This window comes from Tubulanus polymorphus, chromosome 3 (genome assembly GCF_964204645.1).
Source record: "Tubulanus polymorphus chromosome 3, tnTubPoly1.2, whole genome shotgun sequence".
Lineage (NCBI taxonomy): Eukaryota > Metazoa > Nemertea > Palaeonemertea > Tubulaniformes > Tubulanidae > Tubulanus > Tubulanus polymorphus.
In genome coordinates, this window is record NC_134027.1 from 25,990,194 (window position 1) to 26,006,628 (window position 16,435).

Consider the following 16,435-nt stretch of genomic DNA (forward strand, 5'->3'; position numbering starts at 1 on the left):
TACTGTTAATTGGACATCCAGACAGCGTTAATCATCTGATTAATTAATTAATTAATCAAATTGTTTCTAGTCTGCTGAAACTGAAGTAAGGACATCTCTTTAGGTAACATCATCCCCGAGACATCTTAATTCCCCATTACGTAACTAACGTCCATTCGAGACACTCTAATTACACCATTACGTAACCCTGGTTACTCTCGCATCTTCTGGGAAATTCTCGGACAATGAAATTAATTATCATCCAGAGGTCATTTACGTTAATTGTTGTGACTTCTGGACGTCGCCGGGGCGCTCGAAGGTACCGAAATTCGGTTCGAAAATTTAATTGATATTTCTCTAGCGAGCGGTTAGTAATTTCGTTAACTCGGCCAGTGTATTACGGAATATGGATTCATCGCAGTTTGATTCATTCATCATTCGTCCCAATTAACAACGACCAGGGTCACATAAAGACTCATACACTCACGACTGGCGACGATGCCGGCGAAGTCACGGGAAGCTTTACGGAGGACTCAACTCGGCGCGATCATCAATCAACGAACATTATTGACGACTTCCAATCTGTCAAAATTCTGACGCTTTTCTCGATCGCGTTCGTAATGAAGAAATTCGGGAACAAAGCTCGCCGGTGACAGACGCAAGAAACGGCGGATTGACCCGGCGAGTGAAAACCGTTCATCAGCGATCAATTATCGGATCGACGCTTCTAAAACTATAACTCCGCATCGCGATTTGTCATATATCAATACGGCGGAATTAACTATACGCGAACAGTTCGCTAGAAATCTCACGTTTCAACCGGTCTCAACAATAATACAAATCATAACATCGATGAAACACTCAGTTTTTCCACAATGAGAAAGAAAGAAAAAACAGTCTGCTGTGTTTCCTTGGGCGCTTGTGTAGTTCGTAATAGTCATCTTCAGGAATACTGTATTCCTTGGGCTAGTGTAGTTCGTTCTGTATTTCGACTATATCATAATAGTCATCTTCAGGAATACTGTATTCCTTGGGCTAGTGTAGTTCGTTCTGTATTTCGACCATATCATAATAGTCATCTTCAGGAATACTGTATTCCTTGGGCTAGTGTAGTTCGTTCTGTATTTCGACTATATCATAATAGTCATCTTCAGGAATACTGTATTCCTTGGGCTAGTGTAGTTCGTTCTGTATTTCGACTATATCATAATAGTCATCTCTAGGAATACTGTATTCCTTGGGCTAGTGTAGTTTGTTCTGTATTTCGACTATATCATAATAGTCATCTTCAGGAATACTGTATTCCTTGGGCTAGTGTAGTTCGTTCTGTATTTCGACTAAATCATAATAGTCATCTTCAGGAATACTGTATTCCTTGGGCTAGTGTAGTTTGTTCTGTATTTCGACTATATCATAATAGTCATCTCTAGGAATACTGTATTCCTTGGGCTAGTGTAGTTGTTCTGTATTTCAACTATATCATAATAGTTATCTTCAGGAATACTGTATTCCTTGGGCTAGTGTAGTTGTTCTGTATTTCAACTATATCATAATAGTCATCTTCAGGAATACTGTATTCCTTGGGCTAGTGTAGTTGTTCTGTATTTCAACTATATCATAATAGTCATCTTCAGGAATACTGTATTCCTTGGGCTAGTGTAGTTTGTTCTGTATTTCGACTATATCATAATAGTCATCTTCAGTAATGCAGAATCCCACAATATTAACGAAAAACAGTCTGAAAATGTTTCCTAGAGCTAGCAGTTTATCTAAGGTTTTGACTATATTCTTAAAGTCATCTTCAGGAATACTGATGTTCAGTAGTTCGAGTGCCACTAGTCTCCTTGAGCTATAAACATTATTCAACTATATCCTAGTAGTCATCTTCAGGGATACTTAAATTACGGGAATACTGAAATTTCATTCCCGAATAGGACGAATAAACTACTAGCTCAAGGAAACATTTCTTGACTTGTTTCTCTTTCCTGGGATTTCATATCATTCTTAAATGGCCTTTCTTAATGTAACGTTCAAACTGTCTCAACAATACAAACCATAAAACAAACTACATTCCTCATACTAACCATTGATGAAACACTTCAAGTTCGTCCGCAATAAGACACCAAATATTTCCTTGAGCTAATATCTACTATATATCCAAATCGCGCAATTGAAAAAGATGACTATTAAAAGATGACTATTCAGATATAGCTGAATCGTTAACCTGAGCTAGTAGTTTATTCAACATTTAAAAGATGACTATTAGGATATAGTCTTATATCCTGATACATATTTTCAGTAAGATATATTCTAAGATATAGTCGAAATGTCGAATAAAACTGAAGGCTTCTTGCTTATCATGAGATTTTGTCTTATCCCTCATACTACAAAGCATTCATGGGTTTTCTTACATCTATATATTTGACAACGATAAAAGCATTTATTTTGATACTAATCAACTAAAATCTAAGTCTAGCAAGAAACGTTTAGCGGCAAAACTAACTACAAAAAATAACTGAAATCAAGGTATAACTAATATTAAATACTTTATAACCGCTTCAAAACTAAGCTACCAGGGATAAACCACACTATAACAGGAAATAGCTAAACATGGAAAAGCGACATTGCTGAAAACTTCTGAGCGCTTACATTAAAATCTGTCGCTAGTTTTGGCAAAACTTTTGTGGAAGATCCACTGAGTGATAGGGCGAAAAACCTGCGGAATATAAATATATTACATTTATTTCATTTCGGCAAATCATAAACATAAATTCTTCCGTTTGTTTTTAAATATTCACGTGGTAAATATTAATTTGATCAACGGATAACGTTAAGAAATCCGATTCTAAAAATTGTTTTCGCATTAAAGTTATAAAAATAACGGGGCGTCGATGATGATCTACATTAGACTCTCGTCTCACTAATCAAGTTCGAACGCGATTGAAAAAACGTGGAGCCGTAAGAAAAAGTACGAAATCATCGACAATTAAAAATAAAAATCAGGGCGATGTCGATTCGTATTCGCTACAGGGGGTAGTCGGCGCTTAACGAGTCCCGATGATGAAGAAATCATCGCGTTGAAAAACGAAGAAAAGAATTTAAGTTCATTAAGTACTGAAACACAACCTACAGAGAAAATAGAGCGAAGGATGAATTCAGACCGTGTGATACATAATTAAGTAATACTCCGAAAGACTGGGTGTCAGTTAGCCGTGAGAGGCATGCCTGGCGTGTATACCCCCTCAACGGATATTATTACTTGTATAAACATGATTAAAAACATCATCGCCGTCAGACAGCACCCGATGTAAGCTATTATTATAAAGGATTATGTTTTCTGATGAAGTATGCGCATCAAATGACCCGGGTGCAAGCTGCGCGAAAACCGCAGGGGGTAATAAGTACGCGAACTGGTTTTTTTTTCAGGTTTTTTTTTTTTCATTCTGTTTTGAAAATAAAGAATTATAGGTCTTTAGGTTGAACTGGTTATCGCTGAATTCGTGTCGTAATGAATCGATATAATCGTATAGACGATTGGAATACAAGGAAAGTTCTGCTAACTGTTGTTTTACCATTTTTTAATTCATGCATCCTATTTTGCGAGCCGAAGTCTTACATGGAATTATGGAAATGAATTATTATCATTATCATGATAATTTCTATTACTATTATTAGGACGATGATTCTTGAAATCATAAAATGCAGGGCTCGCAACCTATAATCAAGTGCTATCAGTAACAATAACGTTTATTTCAGTTACATTTCATTGAAATAGAAGAGCTTCAAATTAATCAGTAACCAACAGCAAGATCGTCAGTAACATCTTTCATATTTCGGTATGCATCAAACAAATCAAATCAGTATTCCTCATAATTCATAAAATAGTAACAAATACTGAAAATCAAGAACAGTTGGAAACTCTGAAAATGTAGCAAAAAAATTCCACATCTCAAAAGCATCGCTACCACACATAGCTGTTAGATTATGTTAATTACGACGTGTATTAATTATGTAAATAGATGAGGAGAACCGCGCGCGCGCCGCCGTCTAATACCAACAGCGAAATATGAACCTGATTTCAGGAGATCAGTTAATCACGATAAGTGGAAGAGGTTTTCCTTCGTTTGCCCTTCTTCACTGATTGAGCAACCTCCTCTACATAACGGATATCACATTGTTCATACTATCCGCTATAGTTAGTCCGTTCTTATTTGGTCTGTACCTGGAACGAACCAATTTAGAACCGACTAAATCAGTGTAATTTAAAATCGGCTGTTATCACTGGTCCAGCTAGAAACAACACTGTGATTGACAAATGAAGCAAAGTTTCTATTCACGCGCAGAGAAATGGTCTGAATCTAATTTCAAAATCTAGACCAGCAGGGGCAAGTTCCATAGTCATGGCTCAGACTTAAGACCAGTCTTAGACCAACTTAGTTCTATAGCTAATCTAACAGCTTAAGATCAGTATTAAGATTTAAGACCACTTTTTTACTTAAGTCACGACTGTGCAACTGGCCCCAGGGGCTGGTTCCTCAGTTGAGACTTGAGTACAAAAATGGTCTTAAATTTTAAGACTGGTCTTAAGTTGTTAGATTGGTTATAGAACTAAGATATTCTTTAATTGGTCTTAAGTCTCAGCCATGACTATGAAACCGGGCCCAGGGTCTTTGGGGTCAGTCTTAAATATCATGTTCTAAAATATTCGAAATTTTTGCTCGTATGAATGCTTGGACAATTCTAAATAGCAATGGACTACATTTAGATACAATGGACAAAATAACGTATCGTGAACCCGGCTTATACTTTGTTTAGAGACGGTATCATTCTCAGAGATCATAAGCGCATTACGTAAGTCAGGAATGAGCTGGAAAGTATCGGTTTGTTCAACGTAGAAGTTTCAGATTAAGAGGTCACCCGTAAAAGGCAGTATGATCGTTGTTAAGTTCATACGGTATAAAAAGGTTATCGGCTCCTCGTTAAGAGGTGGAATCTGGGTGCATTTATGAAACTGATCCGATCGTAGCTTCTCTTTATTTTTACTGTTCATTCTTTATTAAACACTGGCAGAATGTGAACAACGCCGTGAAACAATATCTCACAAATTAGAACTATCATCTCTATAAGCCCTTTATACCGATAGGTTACGGTACGAAAAGAGACACTCAAACGTGGAGAATAGATAGTAAGATTACAACCCATTATATACAAAATTTCAAAGATTTAAAACTGATTTCTTTTACCAAGAACCAAAGTGAAAATCTCAAGACAACTTTTCAAGCTCTCTCTCCCTGTCTATCTCTCTCCCTCCCTGTCCCTGTTACCTCTTGAATCTAAAGTATGTTGAATCTAAAGTATGTTTCAACCTTATCACCATGGCGCATTGAAGTCAGAAAATGTAACATATAGCTAAAATGTAATCAACATCTATCAACTTGTTGAATAAAAATCATATTTTTTTGGAAAATTTTTTCGATTTTACAGATTATGGGAGCCCAAAATTTTTCTAGAAGCTTCATTTCTCTATTCTATTTCCGGGGAGAAATATATAGCAATAGAGCACGTACATACCAATTAATGACAACATTTGTTCAACACATTTGAAATCGATAATTTGAGAAATTTCATCGTGATCGAGTGAACCTAATGTATGAACACTGGTTTACAATTGCACAAGACTCGAGTGCGTTTCAATCCATAGGAATCAGGGCCAGAAAAACAATTACTAGATTATAGGTCAAACTGGTACGGATCAGATTCAGAGGCAAATTTGGTCGCTACCCGTCACGCAAATCAATCACTCATTAGTAGATACTCATTTCTAAAAATCATCCGTAGCTACCGAGGACTTAAACAATTCTGACTGTAGAACATAATTTCACTTGACCCGATGTGAACATATGTGAAATTCATCATTGATTATAGAGTATTTCACAGCAGATATAAAAAGTAAGGGTCGCCGTAATTCACTAGATTATGGATGGTGTTTAACACCTGTCTGTTGTTATATATGATAATCAACTAGCGATAATGAGTATCATTGACATAGATATATCATAACAACGGCCTCTACCACACAGCGTTCTATGAATATTAATTACATGGACGAAGATCGCTAGATTTCTAACTAATGATGATAGACTGCTGAGTCCGCGTTGTGAAAATGATTGTTAAATCGAGAAAGAAATATCGAGTCTGAAATGTTTTCTTGAGCTGATATAGAGAGCTCACAACAATAACGAAAAACAGTCTGAAAAAATGTGTCCTAGAGCCAGTAGTTTATTAGACATTTCGACTTTATTCTAGGAATCATCTTCAGGAATACTGTATTACTTGAGGTAGTTTATTCAACTCCTCGACCATATTCTAATAGCCCTATTCTTTATATATATTTTGAAATAGACTATAATGTCGAGAAACATTTCTGACTCTATTTTTCATTCTTACTATAAGGTAAGCAGCCTCCCTATTAATATATATTTTGAAATAGACTATAATGTCAAGAAACATTTCTGACTCTATTTTTCATTCTTACTATAAGGTAAGCAGCCTCCCTATTCTTTATATATATTTTGAAATAGACTATAATGTCAAGAAACATTTCTGACTCTATTTTTCATTCTTACTATAAGGTAAGCAGCCTCCCTATTCTTTATATATATTTTGAAATAGACTATAATGTCAAGAAACATTTCTGACTCTATTTTTCATTCTTACTACAAGGTAAGCAGCCTCCCTATTCTTTATATATATTTTGAAATAGACTATAATGTCAAGAAACATTTCTGACTCTATTTTTCATTCTTACTATAAGGTAAGCAGCCTCCCTATTCTTTATATATATTTTGAAATAGACTATAATGTCAAGAACCATTTCTGACTCTATTTTTCATTCTTACTATAAGGTAAGCAGCCTCCCTATTCTTTATATATATTTTGAAATAGACTATAATGTCAAGAACCATTTCTGACTCTATTTTTCATTCTTACTATAAGGTAAGCAGCCTCCCTATTCTTTATATATATTTTGAAATAGACTATAATGTCAAGAAACATTTCTGACTCTATTTTTCATTCTTACTATAAGGTTAGCAGCCTCCCTATTTTTTATATATATTTTGAAATAGACTATAATGTCAAGAACCATTTCTGACTCTATTTTTCATTCTTACTATAAGGTAAGCAGCCTCCCTATTCTTTATATATATTTTGAAATGAATGATAATGTCAAAGAAACATTTCTGACTATTTTTCTTATTCTTACAATCAGATTTTATCATATAACTATTTCCTATAGAAGGTTGATATGTAAGTGCTGCTGCTGCTGCCCGAGGTGCTGCTGCTGCTCATACCCGGCGAATTCATATATCACGAAATTAGTATTTTACTTATAGAAAATTCCAGCTACAAATTCGATGTGAAAGCCGTTCAGTCGAGCGTTAAATTAAAGTGCAGAGATAAAGCGATGAATTTATTTCCGATGTTAAAACGTTGAAGTCAGTGAATCGTTGACACTTCCTCCTATAGCCGGGCTGGTCGGGCGGGCGGTCGGGCGGGTGGGCGCGCACAGTTACCTGTATCCTGTATTACTGATAACCAGTCTCATGCATGATTAAACCGCGATTAATAATTCTCAATACTTGTCGTCAATTTTCCGATATAGAAAATTCTTCGTAGTAAATGTCGTTTCAATTTGCGCGACGAGACGCGTGACAGAATAGAAATATAAAGGGGAATCCATGGTTTCATTACCAGTATCTGCAGCCTGGACCCTGCAACCCCCTCAGCCTGGACCCTACATCCCTTCAGCCTGGACTCTACATCCCCTCAGTCTAGACCCTGCACCCCCCTCAACCTGGACCCTACATCCCCCCCAGCCTGGACCCTACATCCCACCTCAGGCTGGACCATGCACCCCTCAGCCTGGACCCTGCATCCCCCCTCACCCTGGACCCTTCATCCTACCTCAGCCTGGACCCTACATCCCACCTCAGGCTGGACCCTGCACCCCTCAGCCTGGACCCTGCATCCCCCCTCACCCTGGACCCTTCATCCTACCTCAGCCTGGACCCTGCATCCTACCTCATCCTATGGCCTAGACCCCTATTGAAACATTCAATATATCATCACCATTTTTTAATAATTCTGTCCACACTTCACATTGTTTTCAGAATTTCGCCCGAGACATTTTCAACTGAAAATGAACTATTTCATCGGCGCACTTTCAAAAACTGATTGTCAAAAAAAGATCCTTTACTGTTGGTTTGGAATGGCTAGAAACAGTGTAGAGAATTCATCATCCTGGTCACATAGGTTTCATCACACAAAAATAACTAGCAGTTTCCCGCGGTGAGGAAGACAGCGTCGACCAATTAGCCGTGCCACTTCCAATCAGGTCGTAATAGGTCAAATTATTTCACCATCACAACCCGGTTTGAAATCAGCGACAGAACCTCGCGGTGCTGAAATTATAGATATAATTCTCGCAGCGACTTCGACGCTCAAAAACAAAATCATTAACGCCGCGGAAAGATGATTGTTTTTTCGTCGGTCTCCGAACTGTTTCAGCGCGACTCTACTTATTATCGTGGCTATTGCCATTGAAATTCATTCAACTTACCAACAAGCTTTTTACTTAACAAGGCTTTCAATAGCGCAAAAAAGTAATTGGAAGGAGGTCATTTTATTATTCAGCTCCTAATCTTTCGAATTTCGAATGAACTACCTCGTAACGTAAAAGAGTCTCCATCTGATTCGTCTTTAAAAACCAGATTGCCGATTGATTTTAACTTGCAGTTTTGGTAATGCAGCTTTAGAATGAAAAGTGTCGTGGTTAAGATTTGATAACTGCGCTATATGAGAAAATATATTCCCATCATTTCTATTAATCAGCATTGAATCAAAACTAAATTGAAAGTCAAATCTTACTGATATACAGGACTCATTCCACAGTAGAAATCTGACTATAAACAGCGGAAATGAACTAACTTTAACTCTATAGCTGGTTCCATAGTCAATGCTTAGATTTAAGACCAGTCTGAGACCATCTTAGTTCTTTAAAGCTATTTTAACAACTTAGACCAGACTTAAGGTTTAGGACCACTTTATGAGTGGAGTCATGATTGCGGAACTGAGCCCCCGTGTGTTTTAAATCTGCGAAATCTGGGGCCAGTTGCATAGTCATGGCTTAGATTTAAGACTTGTTTAAGACCAACTTCGTTCTATACTCAATCTAACAACTTAAGACCAGTCTTATGATTTAAGACCACTTTTGGACTTAAGTCAAGATTGTGCAACTGGGCCCTGAAGCGTTAATGATCGGAATAAGATTCTATCTAATGAATGCTGAAACCTCCCTGATATTAATGTGTAATCAATATAGAGTAGGCTGGCTGATTACAGGCTGTTACAGCACTAATTAGTCAACATATCCTACATCAACATTCCAGTACAGCCCTCTCGCACTCACATATCTCCACCCACACTAGCAACAACCAGTCACACTCTCCCGCTCGCTCGGCAATAACTACTAAATATCAGACATTTTATTATCATCTGAAAAACAACAACAATAGAAATGTGATATACGCCACCGTATTATCATAAAAACAATCACTATTTTATTAATAGTAAAACAACATCAGGGAAAAACAAGCTTAGATCAGAAAATACTGGGTCAGATTGTTATGAGTACTTGATGCTTCGGTCTACTAGTTTACCCTGGATTTTTTTTTAAGTTCGAAGTTCGAAGTGTTGAGATTTACTGAAAATTATTGTCATCTTTTCTGATTGAAATGAATCTCTCCCTCTCCCCTCTTCTCCTCTCCCTCCCCTCCGCTCCTCTCCCTCGCCTATCCTCTCTCTCTTCCTCTCCCGCTCCTCACCTCTCCCTTCTTCACTGTTCTCAGCTTTGTACAGTTAAAAATACACCTCTCCCTCTCTCCCTTTCTCCCTCGCCCTCTCTTACTGTTCTGAGCACAGCACGGTTAAAAATGCCCGACGCATCCCTGATCAACTATAAATGCTGCAACGTCGTTATGCAAATTCAATTCATCCGAACTGTCGTAACTGAGATAATACATATTATAAGAATATGACGGAAGGTTAGCGATGGTTAATGAACCAGCGACCGACCGCGCTATTGTACGCACAAATTATTACTGACTTTTTTCATCATGAGAAAACTTCATCTAATTCCAGCACATCGAGATACAGAAGACTCATCTACTCCAGCACACTGAGATATAGAAGACTTCACCTACTCCAGCGCACTGAGATATAGAAGACTTCATCTACTCCAGCGCACTGAGATATAGAAGACTTCATCTACTCCAGCGCACTGAGATATAGAAGACTTCATCTACTCCAGCGCACTGAGATATAGAAGACTTCATCTACTCCAGCGCACTGAGATATAGAAGACTTCATCTACTCCAGCGCACTGAGATATAGAAGACTTCATCTACTCCAGCGCACTGAAATATAGAAGACTTCATCTACTCCAGCGCACTGAGATATAGAAGACTTCATCTACTCCAGCGCACTGAGATATAGAAGACTTCATCTACTCCAGCGCACTGAGATAAAGAAGACTTCATCTACTTCAGCGCACTGAGATATAGAAGACTTCATCTACTCCAGCGCACTGAGATATAGAAGACTTCATCTACTCCAGCGCACTGAGATATAGAAGACTTCATCTACTCCAGCGCACTGAGATATAGAAGACTTCATCTACTCCAGCGCACTGAGATATAGAAGACTTCATCTACTCCAGCGCACTGAGATATAGAAGACTTCATCTACTCCAGCGCACTGAGATATAGAAGACTTCATCTACTCCAGCACACTGAGATATAGAAGACTTCATCTACTCCAGCGCACTGTGATATAGAAGACTTCATCTACTCCAGCGCACTGAGATATAGAAGACTTCATCTACTCCAGCGCATTGAGAAGACTTCATCTCCAACACACTGTGATAAAGAATTCATCAACTCCAGCGCAAAGCACACATGTATAAGTTTGCATGATAAGGGGGCTGGAAATGGAAGTACAGATATAGTTGTGTGATCGGCGGTGAAATTTACAGAATCTCTTATTTGAATCAAAGTATTTAACTTTGGAAATATCGGTTACCAACGGTCTTAGACTGGTCTCAAATGTTAGACCCTTGTTAGACCCAGAACCTTGTTGAATCACTTGATTTTTTTCTAGGGGGGGCAATGTATCTCGGACTTCGTATTATTGCGATATTGCAGTCGATTGAGTGGTTATTAGTCGCTGTATTAGAGTACAAGTATTTTTAACAAGATTAACCGAGGCAACCCCCCGGGGATGAGTCAGTCTTATGCAAATTGACAATTCGCCCGACGAAATGAACATCAAATATGTATATACGACTGTTATGAATATCAATTAAGGCATTACTACGGCCAAGAGATTTTTACTGTAAGAAGAATATAAATTCAGCTCTCAATCTAATGAGACAGAGAGAGAGTGAGAGAGAGGGGGAGAGAGGAGAGAGAGAGATGAAGTCGTCTCGCGATCAGCGACGTAAATACTTTCTACAAACATTAATATTAATTCAATGATGAAATACTCGACACATATTAAAACCCCCTCAAGGGAAACCAATGCAGCGAATGAATCTGATTTCTACAGTTACGCGATTACAGACCATTTCATATCTCATAAATCGTGTTATACGCAAAATTATATTTTTCATAATTTATCATTTCAGAGATGATATTGAATTTTTCCAATTATCTCTACTAATTAGAATAATAACAATTATTACTATAATTATCTTATAATTTCCATTGTGTACTTTTCACTGTGGCACGGTGCTGATGCTTTCATTAAACTGGTATTATTACCTGAGCCGATAACTCTTCAGTCATCTCTCCCTTGGGAGAAATAACTTTCAAACGACTGCTAAGCGATCAGGGGCCGGTTCCATAGACTGGGCTTAGACTTAAGACCGGTCTAAGATAAACTTAGTTATATAGCCAATCTAACAACTCAAGACCAGTCTAAGATCATGTTAGTTCTATAGCCAATCTAACAACTTGAGACCAGTCTAAGATCATGTTAGTTCTATAGCCAATCTAACAACTGAAGACCAGTCTAAGATAAACTTAGTTATATAGCCAATCTAACAACTTAAGACCAGTCTTAAGGTTTAAGACCACTTTTGGTCCTAAGTCTTGACTAGGAAACCGGCCCCAGGAGTCATCTTTCAACCTAGGTTCCCATTTAGTCCATCATTTTCGAAATCACATATTCAAGTATTTCCATTCTATATGTGTGTTGACAGATCATTACGAGAACCTGATGACAATCAATCGCGCCGTATTTTTTTTAAACGTTAAGGTTAGGTTTGGGTCAACCTGTCAGTATCAGCCGATTCGCTCTGTCAGACCAATTATTACAGGGTCTACTCGTAATTTCCACTGCAGCCACTGCAGCGAACTCTCATCACACGCATTAATTATCACAAACACCTCATTACTAAGACTTCAGTCTTCAACTCTCTCTCTCTCTGTCGTGACGTTTTCCGACGAAAAAAAGAAAAACGTTGCGCGTTCTAAAAACAATCCGTCTTCAATCGTACATGTATGGCTTTATTCCTCTCTGATGCGGACGTTTGTTTACTCCATCCACGCAATCATCATCAAGAAATAAATATTATCTCAACAATTTGTTTGCCTTCCAAAAGAAGTAACTATGAGAATCGGTTAAAATTTGATAAGCAAGAGAGTGCAAATTGTTTCCATTTTAAGTGGAGAGAGAAATTATGGAAGAGGGGGAGGGGGAAATGGTGAGAAATAGAGAGGGAGAGAGGGGGTAAGGAAGAAAGGGGAAATTTGGGAAGAGGGAAAGGAGAGGGAAAAAGGGAGATAAAGAGGAAAAGATAGAGGGTAGAGAAAGAGGGGAGGGAAGTGAGAGCAGAGGGAAGAAAGAAGGGGAGAGGGAGTGATAGAGGGCAGAGAAAGAGGGAAGGGGAGTGAGAGGAGAGGGGAGAAAGAAGGAGAGGGAGTGAGGGCAGAGAAAGAGGGGAGGGGAGTGAGAGGAGAGGGGAGGAGGAAGAGGAGAGTGAGGGGAAAATGGAGAGAAAGAATGGGAGAGTGATGGGGAGAGAGGCAGAGGGAGTGAAAGAGGGGAAAGAAGGGGAGATGGAGTGATAGAGGGAAGAGGGGGAGAGAAAAAGATCTCTGGAAGAAAATGAAAATTTCGCCGAGCTCATTCGCTGTTCATGCTGCATCTGAGAGACTGCGACTGCGAACGAACGCAGAAGACGAAGAATTAGACAAATGAAATTAATCAGCAAAGTAAAAGGTTTTCTTGCTACGAACATCAGACCTAATTTGACAGTCTGCCATTACTGGTTGGCTGCGTCGATGAGTTGTGGCTGTTTACCAATTACGGATAAGAAAGCGCGTCTGGTAAGACCAGCGCGTGTGCTTCAGTGGCTTATCGCGACCTGACGGAATATCAGCGACGGCCGGATGGACGACCATTTTAATGAGCGTCGAGTGCGAGATTTTCACAACTCGAGAAATTCGCGGAAAGAACTCTCTCTCTCTCTCTCTTCTCGCCGTGTCGTTTCTCGAGTCCGCGATGACTCATGGTCGAATTGAATTAGACAAACCACTCGTGCTAAAGTCGAGTTTACAACCACGGGGGCTGACGACAGAAACGAGCGGCGAAATATCCACTTTTTTACGCGCGGTCGGTCGATAGAAACACCGAAAAACACGATATGTCGTCGGAGGGATTTTTACGACGATCAAAGCGACCGTTCGTCGTTTCCGACCGTAAAAAATCGAATTCGAATAACAACATTTTACTTCAAAACTGTTCTCCATTTTTCTTATTGTTATCGAATTTGCGAGTTTTCATGTCTGGAAACTAAAACGAGGGGCAAAAATCTGACGCGAACCTTTGAACTACATGATTAATAGTGTTCCGGTCTCTCTCTCACCGATTCTCCGGTCGATATAAAAATGATTTTTAAGATTTGATTCCGATGTAATATACGCATCGCGACTCGATGATGTAGCCCGAAGTGTAACCGGACTCATTTAAAGTTCTCTTGCATCCATCGTCCTCCTTGACGCAATGTTTAAGTCAATTGGTCTTTCATGTCGAGTATATTGAATGATCTAAAAACTTCCACGTGTAACAACAGACGATCTATCCTCGCATGCCGGCGAAATTAACAGTCTCGACCCGCAGGCTAAATCTGAGGGTCAACTTTTTTTTACTGCGAATTAATTCGAAACTGAGATATTTTTCTATTTCTTCGCAGGTTAGTTGCGCAGTCGTGACTCAACTCCAAAAGTGGCCGTAAATCTTAAGACTGGACTTAAGTCGTTAGAATGGCTATAGAACTAAAACGGTCATAGACTGGTCTTAGGTCTAAACCGTGACTGTGCAACTGGCCCCTGTTTATTACTGATGTCTTTATCATAAACATTGCTTAGTTTATTTTGATTTATCTCTTTCTTCTTTTCCAGGGTGTTCCCTTTTAATTTGGAAAGCCTTTAGATTTGGGGACGTCAACTATCTTGACAAATCAACAATTTACAAATATTATACATGTTCTGATTGAACATATCATTGTTAATATCATTATAGCAAAAGTAATTCTGGCAGTGCTTCCATTTTCCAAAATATGTGACATAATTGTACCTTTGCTTTATAGACAGACCTTTGCAGTTTTTTTTCCTAATAATTTGCCTATGAGATTAAGTATCCTTAGTTAAAAGGGATTTCAAAATTTTGAAAAGAAATAAACCATCTCCTTTTCAACGTTTCGGTTCCATTTTACTATATACAATAACAATGAGGACGCGATGATGTTTATTTTGATTTATCTTTTTCTTTTATTCCAGGGTGTTTCCCCTTTTTGGTACAGCCTTCAGATCTGATAACCATACCATTGTTATTCTCATTATAGTAAAAGTAATTCTGACAGTGGTTCCCTTTTCCAAAATATTTAACATAATTGCAGATTTTTTTCCCGATAATAAGGTGCCCTTTCTGAAATTAAGCATCCTTAGTTAAAAGGAATTTAAGAATTTTGAGGATCTCATGGAAGTAAACCGTCTCCTTTTCAACGTTTAGCGTTTACTATATACAATAACAGCACCAGTAATAATGAGTATGTTAGAGTTTCTATTAATTCTACGAATCTTTGCAGCGATTTCCGTCGCGTTTTCTCATTGGGTCACAGCGGGCTGTCTGTCTGTCTGTCTGTTTGCCAGAGAATGTGATTGTTTACCTCAGTAACCATTGATAACACGCTCTTGAGTCCGTGTGTCGTAATATGATGATATGAAATCCCATAAAAACAAAGATACAACAATCCAAACTGTTTCCTCGAGGAAGCAGTAGTTAGTTATATGTTTCGACTATATCGTAATACCTGCAGAATTGTTGTTATGATACAACGTCGAATAAGAAATTAGCTCAAGGTAACATTTCGTATTTGTTTTTCCATCTTATTGTGGGATGTTATATTTTAAGGATAGCCGTCTGCCTGCGCTAGAAGGTCAACGCGATAACGCTTTTGAGTTTTATCACAGGCATAACGAAAAACAAACGATTTTACCAAAAATCAGAAGAAACTGCTGCTCGAGAGAGACCGATACCGCAAAAAAAAATACAACCGCGCTGATTGAAAAAATATGTTCCGAAATTCATCGTCGAAGTTCTAATTGTAACGCGGTAAATCTCATGGCCAGTGGCAAAAAACAACGAAGCCAAACATCTAGCCAGAAACCGGCGAAAATTCAAATACCATTCGTGGTCGCTGTATTTTGAAAACGCGAGCCAATAATTAGAAAAGCAAATACATGTTATCGAACTTACAGCTCGTCGATAAGCCAACGGTGACATTTGTTGTTAATGAACTATTCTTGTCCGATCGAAACTAAAATGTCCACGACTAATTTAGAAATGAACAGCGAGCGAGCGGTGTATGTCACCGCGCAATACGCCGCAGTAACCTATAGATTATTTCGCCGATGAACATCATCCCGAACTTATTCGGTTTCATGACGCATTGAGTGAAGTTTCTAAAAAAAAAATTCAAAGTTCGGTTTTGGTTACAGTAATAACGACGTTGAAATCATACTCAAAGGCTTTCTCTTCAGTCCTTAAGTGGTTTTAAACCAAAGACTGGTTTTATGTTGTTGGTTATAATGGAATTGGCCTCAGACTAATTTTAGATATAAGGCAGGATTATGTAATTGACCCATAGCTCAGATGCATACTTAGTTGTGACATAAGTTCAAGTGATCTTATATCTCAAGGCTGGTCTTAAGTAGTTAGATTGGTTATAGAACTTAGATGGTCTTAGACTGGTATTAAGTTGTTAAATTGACTAGTACTAAGATGATCTTAGACTGGCCTCAAATCTAAGACATAATTGTGCAAGGGACCCGAA

The 16,435-nt window shown here is 38.3% G+C and overlaps 1 protein-coding gene across 4 annotated transcripts in view; it reads right to left on the bottom strand.

Moving 5' to 3' along the window:
• LOC141902570 (thiamine-triphosphatase-like) overlaps positions 1 to 16,435 on the bottom strand; it is a 108,532-nt gene that overhangs the window by 48,873 nt on the left and 43,224 nt on the right. Inside the window, exon 4 of one of the 4 annotated variants that reach the window (XM_074790366.1) lies at positions 2,629 to 2,695. The exons of 2 other annotated variants lie outside the window; for them this stretch is intronic. In XM_074790366.1, coding sequence (XP_074646467.1) covers positions 2,643 to 2,695 — 53 coding nt within the window. In that variant the 3' untranslated portion in view covers positions 2,629 to 2,642. Of the gene's footprint in view, positions 1 to 2,612; positions 2,696 to 16,435 lie in introns of those variants that run through there. One more of the 4 variants, XM_074790365.1, reaches the window with a different exon arrangement.